Raw genomic sequence first — 24,176 nt, forward strand, 5'->3', positions numbered from 1 at the left:
TGTTAACATGCTAATGATAACATGCTAATGGTAATTGCTAGCACGTAAGCGCTAGCTGCTCCTGTGTCTAAATAAACATGTTAAAAATGACTGTTTGAGGTGTGCTTTTTGAATACAGACCCCCAGCAACAGCCCACTCGTCACTCTCAAAATTTCTTTTCTAGTACTGAATTTGCTGAGCAGTGTCAGTAATAATGCATGGGGACGACGGGGCCAGAGTCACGCACACTCAAAATTTCTTTAGAAATTTTCTAGTTATGCATCATTCTTCATCTTTCATACTGTGTGTCTTTTCACATTGAGGGGACTTCATGCTAAAATTGTCATTTTCCAGGTTCAAGTCCAGATGATGAATAAGGAGGAGAGATTTGATATCTATTACGACCAGGCGATCAACACATCGGTCCTCCACCTCCCCTTCAACAGCTCCTACTCCATGCTGCTGATGTTGCCTGACGACATGGCAACACTGGAGAAAGCAATTTGCCCGAGTCATGTCACCAGATGGTTGAAGTCGATGGAGACCTGGTTGGTTAGAATCTAAATTCTTGTTGTTTAACATAAACTATTCATCTTTGTCCTGTCAGGTCAATCACTGTCTCACTTTTCTTTCAGGATGTACGACGTATATATTCCAAAGTTCTCCATCAAGACTTCCTACACACTGAATGATGTGTTGACTGCAATGGGAATGACAGACATGTTTACTGAACGTGCAGATTTGAGCGGCATTGCACAGGATCAAAAACTGACAGTCTCAGAGGTAAGGATGGTTATTGCACACATATTTCCTTCCCTGTATTCGGTCCACCGTCTGTCTCACTCTGCCTCCATCGCTCCTTAGGTTGTTCACCAAGCTACCCTGGATGTGGACGAGGCTGGAGCCACCGCTGCAGCTGCTACAGGCATCCGCATTGCATTTGCGTCCATCCAACATGTCCCTGTCTTGAAGTTCAACCGTCCATTCATGGTCATGATCATTGAACGCAACACAGAAGACATCCTCTTCATGGGCAAGATTGTCAACCCCAAAATCTGATGGAACAAACACTTTGTCTACAGAAGTACAGCTGTTGCATTACATATAAAAATACATGCGTACTATGGTGTCTTGCTATGATTGTTTTTATTTTTGAAGGTAAAATAATAATCAACAGATATTAACATAACATACAATGTTTTATAACAAATATAATACATTCAGGGAATATGGACATTTTTTAAAGTTATCCTATCACATTTGAGGGTTTCATCATTTCTACAATATCATAAGTTGGTAAATGAACTTTACTTTACTTTACTATATAATACACACACACACACCAGTGTCATGTTTGCTGGTACTGGCAAAGAGAACCTAAAAGCGTTCTTCAGGACCTCCTCCCAGGTACATCCGTCAAGTCCTCCAGAGGCTCTTGGAGAACCAGCTATTTGTTAAAGCAGAGAAATGTGAGTTTCACACCTCAGAAGTATCTTTCTTGGGTTTCATCATCAACGCTGGCAACATCCGGATGGACCCGGCCAAGACCAAGGCAGTTACTGTCTGGCCAACTCCACCCACACACAAGGAGCATCAACGCTTCTCCTTGCCAGCACCAGCAAACGTAACAGAACAATCTGGCCGGGATCAAGTGGAAATGGACTAGTATATATACACTGAGGGGCTAATGAGCAAATGGGCTGCAGGTGAGGAGATGGGCGGGGAAAACCAGGTGAGGGAAATGAGCTGATTGCACGGAAGCAATCAGAATCAGAATCAGAATCAGAAGTACTTTATTAATCCCCGTAGGAAAAATGTTTTTGTTATCGCAGCTTCCAAACAGTAAGTGATAGCAAGAAAACAGTAGTAAGAAAACAAAACTTTAACAATATACCCTATAGAATATCCTATTTTAAACAATATATACACACTATATACACATGTATAAATAGCAGTTAAATAGAACCAGTAACAGTAGATTAAAAACAAGTAACACAACACAACATCACTGGCCCTACGGACAAGTCTGTTAATCCTGTTGGCTTCAGCTACCTTCAAACCGCTGCCCCAGCACACACCTCCACAATGTCCACCGAGGCCCCCCGAATAGAGATAGGGGTTACCTCTGTTTTTTCCTCCTCAGCTCCACTACCAGCTCCTTGGTCTTTGTCACATTGAGCTGTAGATGGTTTAGCTCACACCATGTAACAAAGTTCTTCACTGTTGCCCTGTACTCGGTCTCCTCTCCGCCGCTAATACATCCTACTATTGCAGAGTCGTCAGAGGACTCTGTGCAGTAGCTGAAGTCTGTGGTGTACAGGGGGAATAGAAACACAGTGCTGTAGACATACATACTGTGGTCTGCCAGTCAGGTAGCTATAACAATCCAGGACACAAGGGAGGTGTCTACCTGCTTAAAGGTGGGATCTGAAATGAAAGGAGAATTAGTAATGACATGGAACCAATTAAGATAAACGGAGTATAACCGTTACAACCAGACAACCGTTACATTGGTATATTTCTTTACCTTTTGTGTACAAACCATATTTTTCTGTATATGAGACACAGATGGCTAATTAATTTCTTAAATCAAACAGTTTTCACTTTGTTTGTTTCTTAAATTATTATATTCCCAACAGATAATCAGCCTTCACTTTGTTTGCTTATTGTGCATATGTACGAATAAATCTCAACATGTTATACCCACTGAGATCTAGTTTTGTCATTTTCTGGCTGACAGTTTCTCCAAAAACTGAACACAATATGCTTCACAAAGGCAGTGCAGTGCAGTCATGGATTGTTTCACAGGATTCGGGGTCACTCAGTTTATAATTACAAATGGTTCAAAAGCAGCCACCAGCTATTTATCACCAGCAGGTGGCAGGACAAGTCAGGAGATGCTGGTGCTTTTACTGTACTGTCTTCATCACTTTCTTTCACTTCAGAGAGAGAGAGAGGGAGAGAGAGAGAGAGAGAGAGAGAGAGAGTACAAGGAGAGTTTTGCAACCCAGGGTCTGAGGATCTGTTGCATGGCCTTGTCATTAACAAAAAGCAGCAAGAGTGGGAGGTCGTGGAGCTCTTCTCATCTCTGTGCATGATGAGAAGGTCCCAACAGCAGAGAGAACCTACAGCACTCATGCTTTGCAGGGCTCTGCTTGCACTCACTGCTCTCCTCTGGATTATTGTTTTGTTTTGCTGAAGACACCAATGGAGGATTGAAAAGGAGAATCTGCAAGGATTAACTTTGCAACTATTTTTAATTATTATTTTAAATCAAGCTTTTTTTTATTGAAGTTGTTTTTTTATTCATCATCTCATCTGTATGAGATTTTCTTCAACTGGAATAATGCCTTCGTGCTGGAGTGGAAGCTCCTGGTTTCCTGTTGTCGTGTTTGGTGCTGCCCTGGTTGTTTTTACTGCTGGTAATGCTGGACCGAACCAGGACAGGAGGCAGGCTGGGTCATCCTCATGCTTTGGAGGCTTTGATCTTTACTTTGTTTTGGACAAGTGAGTTACCTGACACACATTTCCAAAAGAATAGGATGGTTTGTGATGACACGTGAATGCTTTTTGTGTTCAAATCTATGAGAAACAATATATTATCTTTAAATTTCAGATGTTTTCAGACTTGATGATTTCACCTGTCTCTGCTGATGGCTTTAAAAAAAAAAGCTATCACCACATACTACTTCATGCATCATGCAAACATATTCATGCATGAAGTTATTAAGCATTATCTTATATTGCTCTAGAGCTTCTCCCATCATCGTCTGCCAAAAATGTTTTCATGATGTCACTCCCAGTTCTGTTATGATAACGCCCCCTGGTGTCATGTCATGCAGGGAAATGGATTGATGCAAAAGATGATGCATTGCTCTGATAGACCTTCAGCTTGGCATTATGTCTACAGCTGCAGATGATTAGTGGAGATTTAGGTGGTGCCCCCCGTTCATCAGTCATCTGCAGGCTGCACAGATTACCAGCGCTGTAGCTGTGTGTTGTGTTTGGTGCTCATCGACATCAACAGGACAGATCATGTGGGCCAGTTTTTCAGCAAGTGCATAAACACAGGATGTTTTCTGTAAAGTCTTTTTTGGATACATGAGTCCTGATTTAGAAACCATGTTTATCTAACCTGTTTTTTTTGGTGATCTCTGCATTTCCTTTAAATATTTTCGATATGGGCACCTGATTAAAGCCACCAAATGAACATTTACTTGATCATATATCAGTAACATATTAATGAAGCATGATATTAATTTCTTATCAGGAGGATATACAAGATAGATTTGTAAGCAAGAGTTTAATTTCCATGCTCGAACAGGAATGAAGGGATCTCATCAGCAAAGTTTCTTTAAAAAGGGTCACCTGTGTTTAGCTGAGTTTTCCTGCCTGGGTTTGTAAGGAAAGCACTTTATGCTGCAGATGCATATGCACACAGCCCCTCTGGCACTGACAATTAACCCACCCAGGCTGTTGCCTTTGGACTGTAACAGAATACTTACCTTATGACGTTTGTGTTTTGCGAATCTGACCTAAAACTACCTGTTTTTTTTTTACTTTTTCTGCCAAAATGTTTGACAACTAGGTCAACAACATCCATCACTCCAATCATCGGAGTGGAGGATTACAATCTGCCATTACCCTCTCCGTGTAGCTCTCCCTCCAGAGATGGTGATGGATTTTCCAGTTGTCCTACAGCACATGTCAGTGCCAGCTCCAGGCACACTGCTGTTTCTCTGAGGGGAAATTAGGCAATAGTGTGTAATAGAGAGTAATTGTTCGCGTGAGCCATGTTTTAACAACTCAGATTTATGTTACATGTTTGATTTGACAGCATTTAGCTCACTGCATTAGCTGTTCCTTTCCCTTTTCTTTTCACTGTCTTTTCTCCAGGTGGGATCTTAAATTGTTCCGTTGCTTTCTAGCAGGGATGTCCTCCACCTGCCCTCACTGTCCTCTTGCAGTATCTGCCTGATCTTCCTTCTCCTCTCTTCTCTCTTCTCCAAGTGTCTGCTCTGCCCTTTCTCCATTACGTCCAGATGTTCCAGTGTTTCAGCCTGTTGGCTGGGCGCTTTGTGCTGGGACTTGTCATGGTAACAATGGAAACATACAGTAGGTGTTTTCAGAAATGATGCAGGGGGAGGTGTGGGGTTATAAAAACAGAGTTTGGTTGAAAGTTATTGTTATCTATCGATAATTACAGTCGGATTAGATGATAAATAACTCCACTGAGAAGTTTTCTCCTCCCTGCAAAGAGTGCAAAACAGTTAACATCCACACTGACCTAGTTCTGAGCTGATTGCATGAGCTGATTGCTACTCCGACGCCACTGATATAATTGCAACATTATAAAGATGTTACCGGTAATCTGAGAACTACTACGTCATTGCTACTTCGCAGCAGAAATCACATGTGCTGCCAGAGAATTTACTCACGCCGGCTCTCCCCGGTCTCCTTTTCCCTTTAAACATCTATTCCATAGACGGATTACTGACCTACTGGGCAGAGATCCAGGGGCCCAGGAGGGATTGGGGCAAAGATGTAAAATGACTAGTTGAGACACAAAACTACTGCAAAGATGCAGAATGGCAACAAAGACGTGCAAAATGACTACAAAGACATGTAAAAATAGCAACAAAGATATGCAGAAAATGACTACAAAGACATGTAAAAATAGCAACAAAGATATGCAGAATGGCAACAAAGATATGCAAAAATAGCAACAAAGATATGCAGAATGGCAACAAAGATATGCAAAGTGACTACAAAGATGCAGAATGGCAATAAAGATATGCAAAGTGACTACAAAGAAGTGCAGAATGGCAACAAAGATATGAAAAAATAGCAACAAAGATATGCAAAGTGACTACAAAGAAGTGTAGAATGGCAACAAAGATATGCAGCTCTAACCCTACAGGCTACAAAACAACTACAAAGAAACACAAAACAGCCACAATGATGCACAAAGTGACTACAAAGAGACATAACACTACAATAAAGAGACGCAACACCACCACAAGCACACACAAAATGACTACAAAGGGACAAAAACTACTACTACTACAAAATAAAAACAGAAAGCAACCACAAAGATACACAGAGTGACTACAAAGAGCTGTACAATGTTGTCATTTTGTGTCTCTTTTAGTCTGGGGTTGTTGCTCCTATGTAAGAATGGGAAACTTTTGATATGTCTGTACCCAGGGGCCCATTTCTCATAACCTGTCCACAGTCTATTGTTAATTTGACAACAGTTTACATAATTACAGAGAAGACGTCATGTGGTTTTAGATGCACAGCGCTAGTTGAAATATGCATTCTCACGTTCTTTTGTCTTTTCTATTCTCAGATCTGGGAGTGTGCAGAATCACTGGACCGAAATCTACTACTTTGTAGAACATCTAGCTCACAAATTCATCAGGTAAAAACAAACATAATTGCGTCAAGCGTCTGTGGGAAAACATGTAAGTAGTAACGATCTAACAGAGAATATTTTTCTCCTTTCTCTCTCTGTCTCTCTGTCCTCAGTCCACAGTTGCGGATGTCCTTCATTGTGTTTTCCACTGAGGGAAGGATCCTAATGAGCCTGACAGAAGACAGGTGGGTGCAGATCCCCTCAAAACTGCTTTTAATACTTCACTTTTCATCCAACTAAAAGGAATGAGTGTAAATCCAGATTTGGATACAGGTCACACACAGTTATGATCCTTCTGAATTTCTGTGACCAAAAAGAGATTCCAGACAGATACTTTCCTTCACTGTGATCTGTCTATGGTGTCATCGGCCTGGACAAGTAATTCACTGTGTAGTTTTTGACACATTGTGGGCAGCTTATGTGTCTAATCTTTCCTCAGCAGCCACAAAATCTTTTCACAGTTTCCCCTCATATCTTATTCTGCAAGAGACTAATTTCCCGTCTATCTCGTGACAGTTTCCTGAGCCCATGCACACCAATGCTGCTTCACTTAATTCATCTGTAACACATTGCCGATATTTTCTGCAAACGCTGCCCTTACGGAAACTATTATTCTCTTACCACGCCACCCAGTGTCTGGCTTTAGTCAAAAGTGTGTGCACACAAACGAATCTGACAAAATAAATATTTGAATTAGATTGGATTATCAACAATGAGGATTACAGTGTCTTCTGTATGTCTGCACAGGGAGCGCATTCGTAAAGGTCTGGAGGAGCTCCAGAGGGTACTCCCTGGGGGAGACACCTTCATGCATGAGGGCATCCTGAGGGTGAGCGGCTTCTGCATGTCCCGACTCCAAACTGGCATCTGTTTTTATCTCTGCTCTGGCTCCAGAACAAACAGCACATGGTGCAGGGAGCTGTTGTATTAAAGCATGACATGAGTTATTTTATTCACTGCGTGCTACCAGAGTCTACTGGTTCAGCCCATCTTTTCTTTTTTTTTTTTTTCCACAGGCCAGTGAGCAGATATACTATGGAAACACTGAAGGTGTGTATGTGTGTGAAGTTAAGACACAAACAGGCTGGAACTACAAAATAAAACAGGAAACAAACTGTAGCACTAACAAGGTTCGTGGACTCACCTCTGAGGGGTTGTGAGGTGATGAAAAAAGACCTATGTCTATATTTCCTCACAAACTGTTTGGTCCTACGGCTTCATGACCCCGAATGAAAGTTTCTGAGTTGATTTTATATCATTTGAAATCAAACCAAGCTGTGGTTTGGATTTCATTTCATTTCTTAATGGGATGTGAATCGTAAATTTAGATTACAATAAATTAGACCGTTAGCAATCTAAAAAAGTGAATAAATCAATGCTGTATGGTTATTTACACAGCAGGAAAAGATAAGAGTGTAAAACTGCAGCAGGAATTGACCAGTCTTTGAAAAGTCTTTAATTTCTGCAGGTTATCGCACTGCCAGCGTCATCATAGCTCTGACAGATGGAGAGCTGCACGAGGATCTTTTCTTCTACGCCGAGAGAGAGGTGAGAGAGATGAAAAGAGGTCACACAAATTATAACCAGATGAAAAAAAAAAACACGTGATGGTCCAGATCAAACAACTGCCCCCTTAAATATGACCACTTTGATCCTCTTCCTCAAGTCTGGAAAAATGGGGTCAGAGTGTAAGATTTATACACAAGCGCACAGAGGTCTTATGATTTATTTGCTCTTTAGACCGTTCAGGCACAACAGGTAAAGGTTCTCAAGTCCTCAAGATCCCAGTAGTTGGATTTACTTTGTCATGTGGTGTCAAAATTCAGAAGGAGTATTATTTAGAAATGAAGTTATTTGGCATGTGTGTTCTGTTTGTCATCTGTGTGACATCGTGTGACGTCTGAATAATGTTATTTACCAGGAGTTGCCCAACTTCTTGTGCAATCGTATTAGAGGCCAGACATGGCTGGATGGTGTTGTGGAATACAGAGGTGTAATTGAACCCAGGTGCTGAGCTTCTTCCTGTTTTTGCTGTGAATCTGCTCATACCTGACAGGCCAACCGCTCCCGAAGTCTGGGTGCCTCGGTTTACTGCGTGGGGGTGAAGGACTTCAATGAGACCCAGGTTTGTTTTCTTTCTATACGTTTTAGTCTGTACCTTAATGTCTCGTGACGTCTAAGCTTCAGGAAGTGAAATGGATACTAAGCTTTTAAATCAAAGCTCTGTAAATCAAGCTCTTATTTTGAAAACAGTGAAGTTTAAGTTTAAGTTTGTCACCTTTCCTCCCTGCAAAACTGAAGTAGAAGAGTCCCAACAAAGGAAAATCAAACGTCTGTAAACAATTTCTGTGTTTGGTTGGTTAATAATTACAGTGGGAGTCCAAAAAAGTTTTTTTTCCTTCATTATTTTGTGTGAATCTTTTTTAGTTTCTGTTCCAAAACAAGGAAATGAGATAATATTGTTTTGATTCATGTGAGTCCACTCCTGTAATCGATTATGCTGCAAGCTTGGATGTTACAAACTTTGTTTCTCTCTAGCTGGCAAAGATTGCAGACAGCAAGGACCATGTCTTCCCTGTAAATGACGGATTCGAGGCCTTGCAAGGGGTCATCGACTCGGTGAGCGTTGAATCCTTGAATATATATATATCACTGTCCGAGGGCTGAAAATGTTGCAATTCTTTAAAGGTTCACAGGAAATCGTTTCACTTTAAAAGGGCTTCATGTTTCAATCTCTCCCATCAATTCTCCTTTAATCCGTCAACACACTGATCAGATGGCCAGAGAGGAAACAAGACTAAATAGGTTTAAAGCACGATACGTTATTCCACCCGTGGAGTCTGGCCAGGGACAAAATTCCAGGAAAACCTGCTGCGACTGTGACTTCCCTGCGTTTGATCATCGCAGCGTCGACGTCTGGCCAAACATCATCAAAGTGTGTGCTGTAATCTCCTAAGACCCACCTCAGTGGCGTTGACTTTTTAGATTTTTCTATTCTCTAGCTTGTGAAAAATGAAAAGTTTGTCGTGAAAGATCTGTTGTCACTAGGATACGAGTTTTTTTTTTGGAGCAGTTAAAGGCCACGCAGCTGTCATCTGGAGCAGATTAACAAGCGAACTGAAAGATGTTGCTTCATATTCATGTGTGCGGCGCAGTGGGTCATGAATCAGCCTTCTTCTTCGTCTTCGGGGTCATACAGTTTGTATGTTCCTGGAGAGCAGCGAGGGCAGACACATCTGCAGAGCATAAATAAGAATAAATGGAAACTTCAGGTCCAGAGTTCCCTGTGGCAAAAGGTTCATTAACCGGCACATAAAAGTCACGGCTACCAAAATATTGTCTTCAAATGGTGATGAATCTGTAAGCAGAGGATATTATTTAAAAGACTCCTTGTTGGTGTGTTTATGCTTTGCTGGCTGGCTGCTGATGGAGCTCCATGATGTCTTTCTGTTAATCTCAGATCCTGAAGAAGTCCTGTATCGAGATCTTGGCGGCGGAGCCCTCTAGTATCTGTGCAGGAGGTAAGACGAGGAAGGTCCATCTGTAAGATTTGTACGATTTAGGAGGCTCCATTTACAGAGGGCAGAAGTGGAATATAATATGCATATTAATGATGTTTTCAGTAGTGTATAAAATTTGTGTTATCTTGGAATAAGCCACGTTGAATCAAGTTTCAGTAGTCCTGACCAGACAAACTAAACACTGCCTCTGCATTTTTGTGTTTCACGGCCACCATAGTTTCTCCTTCACACTAGGAAGAAAAGGGTGAGGTGACGGGGTTGCAATCAGCACTTTATTATATAATATAGCCCCTTTAAAACTCAAGATGAAGAACGTAATGAAGCACATTTGATTAAGACGAGAGAAAATGACCAAATATCATCTTGGCTGCACACGGACAAATATTTACCTAAGAGTCACGAGCAGACAAAGACATAAGGATTACATTATCTAACATACAGTAGTGACATTACCTACTGTAAGTTCAGTCACACTAGATTAGAGATGTCAAACGCCCTGTCGGATGACTTAATGACAGAACACTCTGACTAGACGTGTCTGGAAGGAAACTGCAGCATACTGTCAACACCAATCACAGACACAGACAGATGGAAATCCATCGTATGTAACCGTGTTTTACAGCTCGGCTTCAAATACATCATCCGCTGTGTGCACTTCTGACAACCAAATCCCTTTGTGTCATAACACGCTGAGATGTTTGACTGTTACTTTGAACCACAAGTCAGACTTTTCTTTTATTTGAAATTCTTGATTTGTGTCTCTCCTCTCCTCATTCAGAGTCCTTCCAAGTGGTGGTGAGAGGAAACGGCTTCCTCCACGCCCGCAACGTCGACAAGGTTCTGTGCAGCTTCCGCATCAACGACACCCTCACAAAGAGTAAGCGAGCATCTCCTCCCACTGTGTGTGTTTTAACCGAGCATGCACTGACTCAAAGCCGATCGCTCATGTTCATTAACAACAAAAACAGCTGGAATAAACAGACAAGTTGTAAAAATTACACCTCGCTGAACTTCCCAAAAGTCAATCATAAAGTGAGCCACACAGCTGGAATCTGCTGGGATCAAACACGCAGCCATGCTGGTGTTACTGGTACCATCCAGGCACATTAGGTAATTTTACAGCCTGGAAAGCAGCCAGAGAATAAAAAAGATAAAGCAGAACGAGCACCACACACGAGGCAGAGCGAGGAAAAGAAAGGCAGTTTCCCCACACGGTCTTTACTGGTGGCTTACTGGAATAGTTGTTAAAACCACTTCCTGCAAGGCACACCACGGTAACTGCAGGGGTTTGCTGGTCTAATTACAAAGCATGATATTCACTAGAACTGAAGCACAAACAAAATATCAGCTCCCCTGAGGGAGAAGCGGTGGTTTCTTTTGCATCTCCACGTCTCAATCATCCATACGCTGATAGAGGAATGTCTCATTGCTGCTCTTTGAGGTTTCTTCTATCAGACTTTGATGAATGATGGTTAACCATCCTTTCTGCTTTCTCATCTATACACTGTATAGTTCTGGTCAGTTTAACGGTGGTTGCAACACAGGCATCTTTCCTTCTAAATCAAATTCTTGCAACACGTCCCCTAAGTATTAGGGCATTAACAATTCCTCAGAATCGAAGCTGTGACACAGCATCCATCTTCCCGACAGCGTGGAAACCATTTGAGTTAAATTATCTCCTTATGTCAATCCCATCATACTTGTACACTTCTCCTCCAGATACGTTCGCTTCTCTAGAATTGTTTACGCACAATCCTCTGGAACTTGTTTGCTTCGCATCAGGGGTAAACCTTCAATGAAAATAATGAAGCCACAGTTAGCTCGCCTGGAGATGAATATGCATTAGGACTATAAGGAAAACCATTTCTCTTCCCCCGCTCCGCTCCAGTTCTCTGCATACTTCACAGATATGTCTTTTTAAAAAAGGACATATGTACTTGCATGTGTCGAGCAGATGAATCGATGTTTGAATTTGTGTCTCCAGGAAAAAGTAGCAGCGGATACAGTGAAGCCCGCTGGGATTTTGGCAGGTCCTGTCCTGTGCTATCCATTGTGACAGATGTTGCGACTATAGAAGCATGGACAATGCTGAACTGTGAAAATAAGAGAGAGGAGACTTTAAAGAAGTAGTTCAACAATTTGGAGTAAGATGGGAAGCTCACCTTTCGTCACAAAATTGCCTCCAGGCAACATTTGACTGCCAAGATATAAATATAAAACAAATGTACAAATGTACAATTTGTGTATTTCTGTATCCACTGCAACGGATTCAGCTTCCTCTGCCACCATTTTCACAATGTCATTGGTCCCTTCCCTTCTGCTACGTAGGCAAGAAGTGTCCAGTGCACAGATTGCGCAGCACATACTCCCAGTGCATTGAAGTACCTCTTCAGCCACTCAAAGATGCACACAAACTATCACAAACAGACCGTGCAGACAGTCCGTCTCAGTCTGCACATCTACTATCATCTTGAGAAATTTCCAAATCACTGGTTAAAGTTAAACTCTGGGTACTTGTCTGCACCACGCAGTAAAACATGACCTCTCTCTGGGATAAGCAGTCCAATAAAACATCATGACATGACATGGAATCGGGATGTTTACCAGCATCTTCATCCTTCGGGGGGATTTAAGCAGTGGAAATCTTTACTGGAATCTCGCTGTAATTTGTCATTTACAAAGCTCTCGGTCCATTGAGTCATGCTTTGATAGCGCGAGGCCACTCTGAGTGCAAGGTGGGTGCAGAGATGAACTCTGACCGGTGGATTAAATCTGGGCCAGTTCGCATTTTGCGCTGAGCTGTTTTTGGCAGCGTTGTTCCCCTCCCCTCCCATCCTATCCCCTCCTGCATGGCGTTCGTAGAGAAAAGCGGCCTCGACCCATGCGGGTCTGTTGATATCCTCAGTTCTGGGGTATGCTCTCCCCCTGCCAGGATAAACACACAGGATTGGGCGACGATGCTCGTTGGAGCTGCTTTCCTAAAAGCCAGCTGGACGAGGACGCTTGCCTTGAAAAACAAAATCCTGGGTGAAATTGTATTGGTGTTTCTGAGCAGGATACAGACGCTTTCAGACAGTACAGAACGCTCTCTCGCAGATGGTTTGTTAAAGTTAAAAACTCTCATTATTCAGCTGAAATGAAGTCAATAAACTGAACTTACTGTAATCAGGCTAAACAATGAGATCATCTAGAAGGTGGTTCAGGTCCTACTGGATTGGATCTTTGTGTGTCAGCCTCTTTCCTTCTTCTTCTTCTCTAGTGGTGAAGCCACTGATCGTGGAAGATACATATCTCCTCTGCCCTGCACCGATACTTCAAGACGAGGGGATGTAAGTCCTGTAATTTATTTCAATAAATGTAAGGTTTCATGTGACACCCTCTGCCACATCAGTGAGATCCATCTTTCTTTCTGTTTTCCAGGGCAGCGAACCTTTACGTCAGTATGAACGAAGGTCTCAGTTTCATCTCCAGTTCGGTCACCATCACCACCGTGGGCTGCGTGAGTGCGATATAACGTATCAGCTTCAACATTTTATTGTCTCATTGCGTTAATAATTAATTAATTAATTAAGAATTAATGCTAACAAACTTGAGAAGACGCCTGAATGACTGGATGATTAAAGTATTTCAATTCCACGGAAGATGAAACCCAAAAGAGAAGTGGTTTACATCATTTTAGTGCTCTACACATTCAGACAGGGTGTGTTGACGTGTCTGTCTCTGTCACAGTCTGATGGGACCATCCTGGCCATAGCTCTGCTCATCCTGATGCTGCTCCTGGTCTTGGCTCTCCTCTGGTGGTTCTGGCCTCTCTGCTGCACTGTGGTGAGTTTTTATTTTTATGCAATAATAAGATGCTTTACAGATTCACTCACAAATTCAAACACTCTGTGGACGATAAGACAGAGAGAGAGAGAGATGTCTTTTCCACGTCTGTCTCGTCTGCCTGATGAACCCCAAGGCATCTTATTAACCTAAACAACATTCCAATGGGGAGAAGGTTTAGGGGCCTAGGAGTCAATAAGGGGCATGTGGACCATTTGGATCCCTACAGCTGAATTTAGTTCACAACCAGAAGAGAGGTCAAGGCCAACAGGGTGAATGTGTGTTGAAGTAATTGCACTGCTGTTGAAATAATTAGTGTTTCCACAGGTCACAGCAGGTGACCTCCTGAGTCTAACTCCTCAATACCTTCTCAGTATTCACTGGAATACATAAATTGATAAGAGTCAGCTCTTGAGTATTTCTGAATAATTCAAAAGTCCAGCTGTCGGGTTTGGAAAGAGTCATGTTTGTGTTTTAGAAGCAAGATAAATGAGAGGAACTTCTTCGACGTGGATACGGCAAGAGGAAAAACGCATATGTGGCGTTAATTTGTACATCGGTCAAACTGCCAGCATCACAACATTTCAACAAACCGTCTTGTTACCAACCACTCCTTGTCAAAATCTGTATTTCTCCTTTTCAAAAACGAAGAGCCTCGAAATGCTCTCCAATGTTTCCAGCGCTGGAAACAGGAAAGTTGAGAATTGCCAGAGAGAGATGTCAGCTTTTACAACATGGCTATCCCTCCCTTTACTTTTTTTTTTTCTGTTCTTGTCCATTAAAAGTTGCAAATTCAAGCCTGTGCAGAGAGTGTGTTTAGGAAAAGCGATGCTGGGTTACCATGGGGATTTCATTTTGTGTTCCAGGATTTGGAGAAGCACGGAGGAAAATGACAAATAAGAATCAGAATCACTTAATCTGCCAAGTGCGTTTAACGTAGAAAAGAAACCGTCTGGTGAAATAACACACTGACGGCTCATGTGGCGACATACATACGGGGGAAAAGACACACAGATATAGACTAAACTGCACGTTCTGTCTATGTGCGATCATGCAGTGCAGCAGCTGTGCAGCACACTCTAGAAAAAGGAGAAAATGGAGCTGGCGATGGATAGAAGTGAGCATCCTAAAAAGTATAAGTTCAATAAAACTTTATGGATAACTTAACTCCATTAGAGCAAATAATACAATATTTATGAGCTTGTTACTCTTCTTCTTCCCCTAATCAACAATGTGAGGGCAAAAAAAATCTGGATAGCAGATTTCTAGGTCAGTGCATTGCTCTTGTAAAGTAGTAGAGACTCACCGAGGAAAAAAACAATTCCTCAGCCATGTGTTGTTGCGTAACCATCGTGTTTGCACACGAGAAAACACACTGACATGCAGATTATATAAAAAAATCTATTTTGATACACGTGTTTGTGAGTTTTGTTGTCACCTTCTCCCTCCTCTTTTTCCTTTTTTCTCCTCTCATGTGATCTTGTTTTTCCTCCCACAGATCATCCATGAACCCCCACCGCCGGTCGTGGAGGAGAGTTCGGTAGGAGGAGAAGCTCATTATTTGATATTTAAACTGCTGATAAAGTTTAGATTGTAGTTTATTTGGACTTTTTTAAACCTCGACGACCATGCGGCGTCATTCACACGCTCCCTGGCATAAAGCTCTGCGAGTAATTCATCAAATGGTGATGTGGGTTAACGCCCTCTTAGAATAACAATGAAATCCAAAACTCTTTACAGATTTTCCCTCTCGTGTTTTGGTTTTCTCGACAGCTTTGTTTTTTGTATTTTTCAAATCACTTGCTCTGGAGCTCATTCGTATCTTCCTGGAATGTGACTAATAACATCGCTTCTCATCACTTTGACCAACAAACGGCGTGACGTTAAAACACATTTCGACAACATGGCAAGCTGCGTTTATTTGCTCCAGTTAAACTGAAAATGAGGTTTGAACTGGTGAATTTATTCCAATAACAGACTTCCATGACAACCCTGACCTCAAAGACAAATTTGAGCCTTCATTATGGCTTCCTCTGTCTGACGTCCTGGTAGATTATGAGACAGACAGGGTGTATTAAAGAGCTGAAACATTACAAGTTTGGCCACTGGGCTTTGTAATTTCCTTTCATCTGACAGCCGGGCCAGAGGGAACAAATTGGGTCGGATTTGGAGGGCAGACAGACAGAGAGGTATTGGTGTGTATATACATTTGTAGTTATCATCATAAAACCGACTTCCTGCCACCCACAGGATGACGAAGACTTTGAAGCCCCTAAGAAGAAATGGCCGACTGTAGATGCCTCCTACTATGGAGGAAGAGGAGTTGGGGGAATCAAAAGGATGGAGGTAAATCTCTAGCTGGATAAAGTATCGACTACTATCTCTAATTAAGAACGTTTGATTGATTTTAGACTCTCCATGCTCTCTGTCATTAGGTCCGCTGGGGTGAGAAAGGCTCCACCGAAGAAGGAGCAAAGTTGGAAAAGGCCAAAAATGCCAAAGTGAAGATGCCCGAGCAGGAATACGTGGCGCCACCCATGCGGGTTCTCAACAACGGCATGCACAAACCCCACGGGCCGCGCAAGTGGTACTCACCCATCAAGGTAGAATACCAACAAAAGGAAAAGGGAGGGGGGTCGAGTTTGGTCTGCAGATGTTCAGTGACAAAAAATACAGACATATACTTTGGTGGAGGATTTGTTCAACAAGTCTGTGAATATAGCTCAGCTTACATTCAATTAATAAAAGCATTCATGTTTAATAGCTCTGCCGGGACAGGCTTTCTTCAGCTGTTTGCATGTGTACAACATCTGCTACAGATTACTCCATGTTAATCTGGCTCAGGATATGTAAGTAATGGTATTATTAAAACGCCGTAGTGAAAAATAGCATGAGATGTGTTAAGGTAATAATGGTAAGGTGACTACTGGCACACGGTCCCTTCCTCCCGGGGCCAGCATGGGTTAAAGGAGTCGTTCCGAAGCCTTCCCAGTCAGTGGGGGATTGCTAATAGAAACCAGACTGTTGGACTGACCTCCAGGGAGCAGGACTGCACAGCCAGCAGTTTTAGTGAAGAAAAACAGCTGGATTTTCTGCCCTTATCCTCAAAGTATTTGCTGTTTTAAAAAGTATGAAGGGTCCATTTCCAGTCCGTCCAGTTTGTCATGTGTAATGTTGAATGAATCCGATCACGTCATTACAGCTCGAGCTGGTGCACAATGTGCAAATAAATGTACGTTAAGACTAATTTGGTTTCTTCTCTGTGTTCCCGTAGAGCAAACTGGACGCATTGTGGGTGCTTTTGAGAAAAGGTTACGACCGCGTGTCTGTCATGAGGCCTCACCCAGGCGACAAGGTAAGGAAAGCTGCACAGGAAGGCATCTTTCACCATTAATCAGCCCGTGTTATACTGACTGACATAAGGCTTGGCTGCGCGTTAGCGTTTGGCGAAGGGGGGAGATTCTTTTTGTATCTGAAAATGTTGAGAAAACGAAGCAGCTGTCAGCTCTGCGAGCAAGGAAGTGTGCGCAGAGAGACTCATGGGAAAAACTCATGGCGGGTTAGGATTTTTGACTGCAAGCGTCGACGGTGCGCTGCGATGACGTTAAGACGTCTGGGGAAGTCGTTAAAAGAAAATGTAATTCCTCAAAGGCCAGCTGTGGTGATGACCTCTACTGCTGGCAGCTGACATGCAGTCTGAGACTGTGGGATCTACGAGAGTCTGAGGGAAGTTTGTATATAATAACTTCACCCGCGTGAGTTTATGTAATGCTTCATCTTTCCCTGAGTCAGGTCAGAGTTAGACAATTCAAATGTACTCCTCAGTCTTTGTTTTTGTGTAATTATATAGTATATTCAGCATATCTGCTGTTAAACACAGTGTATAGTCTGAGGCCTGTTATTTTCACAGCTGTACAGGGTGGCACACAGCTGTTTTGACACTCAGCTCTTATGTATAGTGTTGTATAATACAATATATAGCTGAACTGGGAGGATGAAACAATGCTTATGTGGCCATGTGGCAGCTGTTTCACTGGAACACAGAAATAACAAGGACCAAAATATGATTTATTCAATACTTACCAACCATAGTATGTCAAATATGTATTAAATTATGCAATAAATAAAGCGTTTCTATCTCATATGCGGGTACAGTCACCGACAATACAGAAACTGAACTACCCCTAACTAAAATTCACAAACTGGATCGGCTGTCTGGATATTTTTGGGGGTTATTGATGAAGCATTCTTCAACAAAAGTATGAATCGGTCTGAGCTGAGCTGGAGATTAATATCTTCCAGAGCTCTTAAGCCGGATAAGACCCTTCAGCATCAGTTGATAAAATATCCACAGCAGCATTCAGATAAGACGGTGCCAAAGCTTTACGCAGTCATTAAGAAGACCTGTCAGTGCTTGGATAAATAGAAAAGTATTAATTGTGCGCTTGATAAGAAAGTTTCATCTTGCAGAACCTCTGACCTCTGTAGACCTGACTGCAGACGTGCAAATAAATATTCCCGGTGTATTAAAAGGTAAAACCTCTTTACACAAGTGAATTGTGGTGGCTGGACTATTCATTAAAAACAACAGAAACAGACGTCACATTCTTAATCTCATTTAAAAGCTGAGAAAATTAGTTCTCATCACAGTTGAGGCTGATGAACGCCGCTGGCATCCGTATACTATAATCACAGCCTGCAACGACCAGATGAAGTCTCCTGCAGAAACACCCAGACACTGTGTCGACATAATGAGATCCTAATGGAACGCATTGAAACTCGACCAAAACATCTTTGCAGGCCTGGACAGAGAGAACAAAGCGCTCCGCAGAGACCATGAGGTCCTTCAGATACAGTTCAGTGACTGTAAAAATAACAATGACCTCCTCCACAGCGAGCAGAGTTTGAGACCTAAATAATAAATGTCACGCTACAAGGCGAGGATGCCCTGCAGAAAAAAAACAACCCCCGGAGCCTGATTTCCACTGAGACTGAAGACAGAGCAGAGACAGAAAGAGGAATTCAGAAAGCAGCGACACGGAAGGAAGCTCACAGCAGGTCGAAGATGAAAAAGAGGAGGACAAATATCTGTGACATGACGGTTACGTGAAGGGTGAGGGAGGAGGAGGCGGCGGCCACGAGAAGAGGCAAACAAGACTTCCCAAAGGAGATTTTGGAGCCTCGTGTCTGCTGTGCAGTGATAAAAAGGAGTCAAGAGTCTTTATTGTGGGAGGTGAAGGACAAGACACAAGACAAAAAGGAGGACGTGAGCAAGCAGTGAAGAATCACTTGGGCACAGATATGAACCTCCTCCTCCCACAGGAGAACAGAAGCAGTCCGAGCAGGAGAGCTTGGAGATGCACAGAAAGCTTGAAAGAAGATGAAAACATCAGTGATGACCAGCGCTGAACTTCTTCACTTTGAAACAATGACGCATGAACATGAGGACGTGCATAAAGTATGAAGGTTTGAAGCCCAGAAGAAGGCTTTCTTGTTCTTTGCACCAGCAAATCCTCAAACGCAACTATTCAGGACTCACAAGACGGATGAGAGAGACGCTCATGAGGTTTAAGAGAAAGAAGATCAAGATCTTCGACAAACTAGACGGTCTGGATGGAGACTCGAGGGTGGGATTGCACAAGAAACCATTTTGTGTTTCGCTGTTTATGTTAGTCTCAGTTTGTGTCTGACGTAATCAGCATCATCTCAAAAAATGTAAAAATTATTGACCCAACAATCACTCTCAAGGTTTCCTACGTTATCCCATCAATCTGTCGTCATTCCACCTTTGCCAAACTGTGTGTGTGTGTGTGTGTATATACTGTATATGTTATAATCATAAAATAATGATAAATGAAATGAATCATTCAAAAGCAAACAAATCTCTGTAGTGTTTCATTCCAAACGGCATCATTTTACTTCTTCCTTCATGTGTTTGTGCACTTATTTTAAGGAACCGAGGTCCTGCATGCTGCAACGAGTGAAGGATCTTGTATTTAACTGGCTACAACAAGCAGAAAATGATGGTTTGATCTGGTATAACAGGTTGTTACAGCTTGACTTAGATCTAAAGTGTATTTGTCAGTCAGTCAGCAATGCACATTCAGGAAATGTAGTTTATAAAGAGCAGCTGTTAAAAACTACACCTGGGGGGGCGATTGGAAACTAATGAACCTTGAAGGTGAAGCAATATTTAAGGTGGACTTGCTCCCCCCTGCTACAGCCACAATCAAACAATGTCAGCGAGGTTACATGCTTCCCCTCCACAGTACAGTAAGCACAGCTAACACACCGCTCTGTAATTAGAAGTGTACGAGTGCACGTCCTCCACACTATAAAGCTCTTCATTAGTGCGCTGGAAAATAAGCTCGGCTCTAGTATCCTTCATGATTTGCAGTAAACAAGCTTGTTCTGGTTGCAATTAAGAGTCTCTTGTCTTTGCTTTGCTTTTATAACTTCCCCTAAATGAATGCAGTGGTGGGAGGAAGGAGGCCAGTTGATCCTGCCTGCCTGAGAGGAAACCAAAAGTCCGGTTCCTGTAACGTGTCATATATTTCTGAGCCTTTAAAGACTGCTCTGCTTTTAGTAATTAGAGTTGGAATCAAACACATGCCGTGTGTGTCACGTGCAACATTTTGCCTGGTTTTGTCGGAGGTCGTTTCGCCCCGCTGTTGAATCAGAAACACCGAGCAACACTGTCATCCTTTATCAGTTTACTGCAACTCCACAATCCCCTCAGAGCAGCTGCTCCCAGGGTGTAGCTTGTTTCTAGAATATGATAGTCTCTCTCGCATGACCTCACTCTTGGTTTGTTCCAGGGTTGAGTGGTGGCAGGTTTTTTTTGTCCAGCTGAGTAGAGCATGCGCATAGCTGCCCGTTACTAAAGCTGTGATTAGGAAGTATTGCATATGTTTGTAAAGATATGTGTGGACAACACAGCGAGAGGCACACTACCATCTGCTGCAGTCATCAGTCCATGTGATCTGTTGGAGAAAACATGAGCGGACGTTTTTATATCTTAGACTAATTCAGCTGTCAGAGCAGGGGAGGTGTGTTTAGAGAAGTAAAGGAGCAAGCTCAACAATATATGTTAGACCAAGAGACACAAACAAAGCAGCTGAAAGTACGATTAGTCTGAAAACATTATTTAAAAATGATGTTTCGCATCCCGTGTGTATCCTCATCATGTCAAAATGTTCTAAACTGGGAACGACATCCATATTTCTACATTATTCACATCATTAGGTTGACGAGCTCTGCGACAGGTGTGGTTAATCATCCCAACCAACTTAATAAATCACAGAAAACAACTAAAGCGCATAGAAAAGTGTAGACATGAATAATACAAAAGCTGTACCCTACTTTGAAATATCAATATCATCAGGTACATTGCCCCAATTATCTCAGAAAAGTGTTGAAATTACAAATGTTTTGATACACACATGGATATTTCCTTTAAGTGCATTGGAACAACACAAAAAAGCGAAAAGAAAAAACCCAAATTTGACGTAATTTTACACAAAACTCAACAAAATTCTTGGCACCCTCAACTTAAAATTTGGTTGCACACCCTTTGGAGAAAATAACTGAAACCAATAGCTTCCTATAAGCATCAACAAGCTTCCTACACCTCTCAACTGGATTTTCGGACCACTCTTCTTTTGCAAACTGCTCCAGGTCTCTCAGATTTGAAGGGTGCCTTCTCTCTCCAGATCAGTGTGTTCTGTGAGATTTAGATCCAGACTCATTGCTGGCCATAATTCTCCAGCACTTTGTCTCTGGGTGCTTTTTGTGGTATGTTTCGGGTCGTTGTCCTGCTGGAACACCCATGACTCTTCCAGTTGTTTTTGATTTTGTGCCGTATACTTTTCCAGCCTTTTGTTGCCCCTGTCCCAACTTTTTAAAATATGTGTTGGTGCCGTCAATTTGAAAATGAGCTAATATTTTCCATGAAATGGTGAAAGGTTTTATATGTCGTAAAAGGTTCTCTTGGGAATAAATTGGGCTTGTTTCATGTGTGTACCAAAACATTTGTTATTTCAACACATGGTGTATTTTCGGGAAGAATTCCAGGGGTGCCAATACTTTCGTCCATGACTGTATAAATATAATATATCTTTTGTCTCTCTCTGCATGTAACACTGTGGCAACCAGCGTTAAGGTGCATTACTGCCAAACACTATGTTGGAGTGTGAACGTAAAGAAACAGAAATGATTCATTCAGTATCACGATCATCGTTAGTCAGTGTATCTGTTCATGTCATGTCTTCATCCTACAATTCAATGTGCTGCATTTTGTGACGTGTTCCTCTAAAATCTTCTTTGTTTTCAAATTTCAGGGCAGGTGCATGAACTTCACCCGCATTAAGTCGCCTCCTCCTCAGTACCCACACTACAACCACCAATCATCTCCCATCTACAACCCTCCGCCGGCGCCGCAGTGCAACCTCCCTCCGACCCCCGGCAGCCCTCCATCATCTCCGTCTCCATCTTCATCTCCATCTCCATCTCCATCGTTTTCCTCCTCCAACCTTCCCCCACTGCCTCCAACGCCCCCTCCCACCTCAAACACTCCCTCGCCTCCCATCACGCCTCCCATCACGCCTCCCCCTTACACGCCACCTCCAAATCGGGCTCTTCCTCCGACCACCCTGCATATACCTGCCCCACCGGCGCTCCCACCATCCCCTCCGCCTCCAGCCTCCCCTACCGGTTCCCTCCCTCCTCCTCCACAGGGACCCCCTCCGGGGCGAGCCCCACCACCTGCCCGTCCTCCGCCTCGCCCTGGCCTGTAGAGCTCTGGCAGACGATGGGAGAGAGCTTAACAGGATTTTTTTTAAAAAAGGCAACTCAGACAATCAGCACATGACCAACCTTGATTGTACCTGCGAGTGAGGACATTGTGAGTGCCTCGTGCCACGCTCGGTGGACTGTGGCGTTCCTGCCATGTGAAGTGGAGCAGTGAAGACTCGTCTCCAGCTATTTGTCTACAGTGACTTTTGTACACATTTAGCCCAACAGTGCAATTGCTCTGATGCTTGAATTACACAAACATTCCCTACAAGTGAGGTCATGCAGGCTGGTTCAAAAACATTTGCCTCCATGGTCCCCTGAGCTGCTTCAGGCCCCGTTGTCCCCTCCCCGAGCACACAAGATTGGACCGAGCAGAGGTGGAACAGCTTGAACTAATGCTAAACTAAAATATGTGTAACATTTCTATCCTTCCTGATAAAAGATAGAATATTGCCAGCACAGCAGATTTAGAAGAATCTGGAAATCCCTGTTTTTGTACTCTTGAATGTTGAGCAATTGCATGCAGCATTTTTGTTCTTTTTTTTAAAATAACGTTTCTACCTTGTTTTATACAACATAAACACATTTTTTTATTTGTATTTTTACCGTCAAGTAGAGCACATTTTTTCCATTTTTGATGCTTTTACAGCGTAACTTTTGACTTACCAGCCTAGTATTAAACCAGCCTAGTATGAGTCATAGCTGGCCTATTTCTTGTGCACAACGTATTTGTCGGGTTTAGACACTAAATTAGTTACTATAACTAAATTAGTTACTATAACAGACCTGACCAACAGGACTACAATCATGGCGACAGCTGCATCTGACTCTGATCAGTATAAAAATATGTCGGCAGGGGAAAAAAAGCTTTGCACATCGTCTTGCTCATCCACCCACGGCCTCTAGCAGTATGTGTAAATAATCATTTTGATATAACCATGTGTGTTCAGATATCTGTGAGTGTATGTGTGTGTGTGTGTGTGTGAAAAGAAAGAGAGAGACTAGTCTACTATATGTATCTGTGACAGCCAGTCCCAAAGTTTGATCAACTCAACAGAAATCTGTCTTTTTGCACAAAGTGTCGGACATGTTTAAGGTGCAAATGGAGCGACGCCTGCATACACACACCTGACATGCCTCCCGCTCCACAATCATCCAATCCAAACACAGCATCCCAATGCAGAATCTATTCAGGCTGCAAAACATCCCATCTCTTCCTCCGCTCTGCCAGTGCCCCATCACCACCACAGCGCCCACCTGCAGGCTCCGGGTGTTTCTCATATTTGCTAATCACTCCTCAATATCTTTATGTATACATATCTGCGGGGAGTGATGAGGTCGGAGCCTGGACGTCAAACTTTAACTGCTACTGCGATAAAACTCTTCAGCTGTCTGGCTGAACTATGGATAAAAGTTATTTCCTTTATTAATCGATTAGTTGCTCAGAAAGCAACCAAAGAGATTCAGTTCAGCGCCGTAGAGGACCAAAGAAAGCAGAAAATATTCACATATGAGGAGCTGAAATCAGAGATTTTCTTCCTAAAGGTCCAGTGTGTAAGATCTAGCGGCACCTAGCAGTGAAGTTGAAGATTGCAACCAACTGAATACTATCCTACGCATCACCCTCTCCTTCCAAGCA

At 42.6% G+C, this 24,176-nt stretch overlaps 3 protein-coding genes across 4 annotated transcripts in view; all 3 read left to right on the forward strand.

The window, feature by feature from the left end:
* Positions 1-1,101, forward strand: part of LOC109137810 (hibernation-specific plasma protein HP-55) — a 20,158-nt gene extending 19,057 nt beyond the window's left edge. Inside the window, exon 7 of the mRNA XM_027277741.1 lies at positions 1,036-1,101. Within this exon, the coding sequence (XP_027133542.1) occupies positions 1,036-1,039 (4 nt within the window). The 3' untranslated portion in view covers positions 1,040-1,101. The remainder of the gene's footprint in view (positions 1-1,035) is intronic.
* Positions 1-1,109, forward strand: part of LOC104930652 (hibernation-specific plasma protein HP-55) — a 16,786-nt gene extending 15,677 nt beyond the window's left edge. Inside the window, exons 4-6 of the mRNA XM_027277742.1 lie at positions 335-528; positions 616-763; positions 845-1,109. Coding sequence (XP_027133543.1) covers positions 335-528; positions 616-763; positions 845-1,039 — 537 coding nt within the window. The 3' untranslated portion in view covers positions 1,040-1,109. The remainder of the gene's footprint in view (positions 1-334; positions 529-615; positions 764-844) is intronic.
* A 1,856-nt stretch (positions 1,110-2,965) lies between these two features.
* Positions 2,966-22,577, forward strand: antxr1a (ANTXR cell adhesion molecule 1a). 2 transcript variants are annotated; one of them, XM_027273888.1, is made up of 19 exons: positions 2,966-3,487; positions 4,991-5,095; positions 6,333-6,404; positions 6,512-6,583; positions 7,146-7,227; positions 7,415-7,448; positions 7,867-7,946; positions 8,455-8,523; positions 8,937-9,017; positions 9,859-9,919; positions 10,698-10,796; positions 13,179-13,248; positions 13,340-13,418; positions 13,649-13,744; positions 15,243-15,284; positions 15,995-16,090; positions 16,180-16,347; positions 17,019-17,099; positions 22,084-22,577. In XM_027273888.1, exons 1-19 carry the CDS (start codon positions 3,303-3,305, stop codon positions 22,537-22,539), a joined length of 2,028 nt encoding a protein of 675 aa, XP_027129689.1. In that variant the 5' UTR covers positions 2,966-3,302; the 3' UTR covers positions 22,540-22,577. The 2 variants fall into 2 exon arrangements, with proteins under 2 accessions (XP_027129689.1, XP_019119328.2); XM_019263783.2 differs by lacking the exon at positions 4,991-5,095 and having other exon boundaries at positions 2,967-3,487.
* Positions 22,578-24,176: the final 1,599 nt, after the last annotated feature.

This window comes from Larimichthys crocea, chromosome III (genome assembly GCF_000972845.2).
Source record: "Larimichthys crocea isolate SSNF chromosome III, L_crocea_2.0, whole genome shotgun sequence".
Lineage (NCBI taxonomy): Eukaryota > Metazoa > Chordata > Actinopteri > Sciaenidae > Larimichthys > Larimichthys crocea.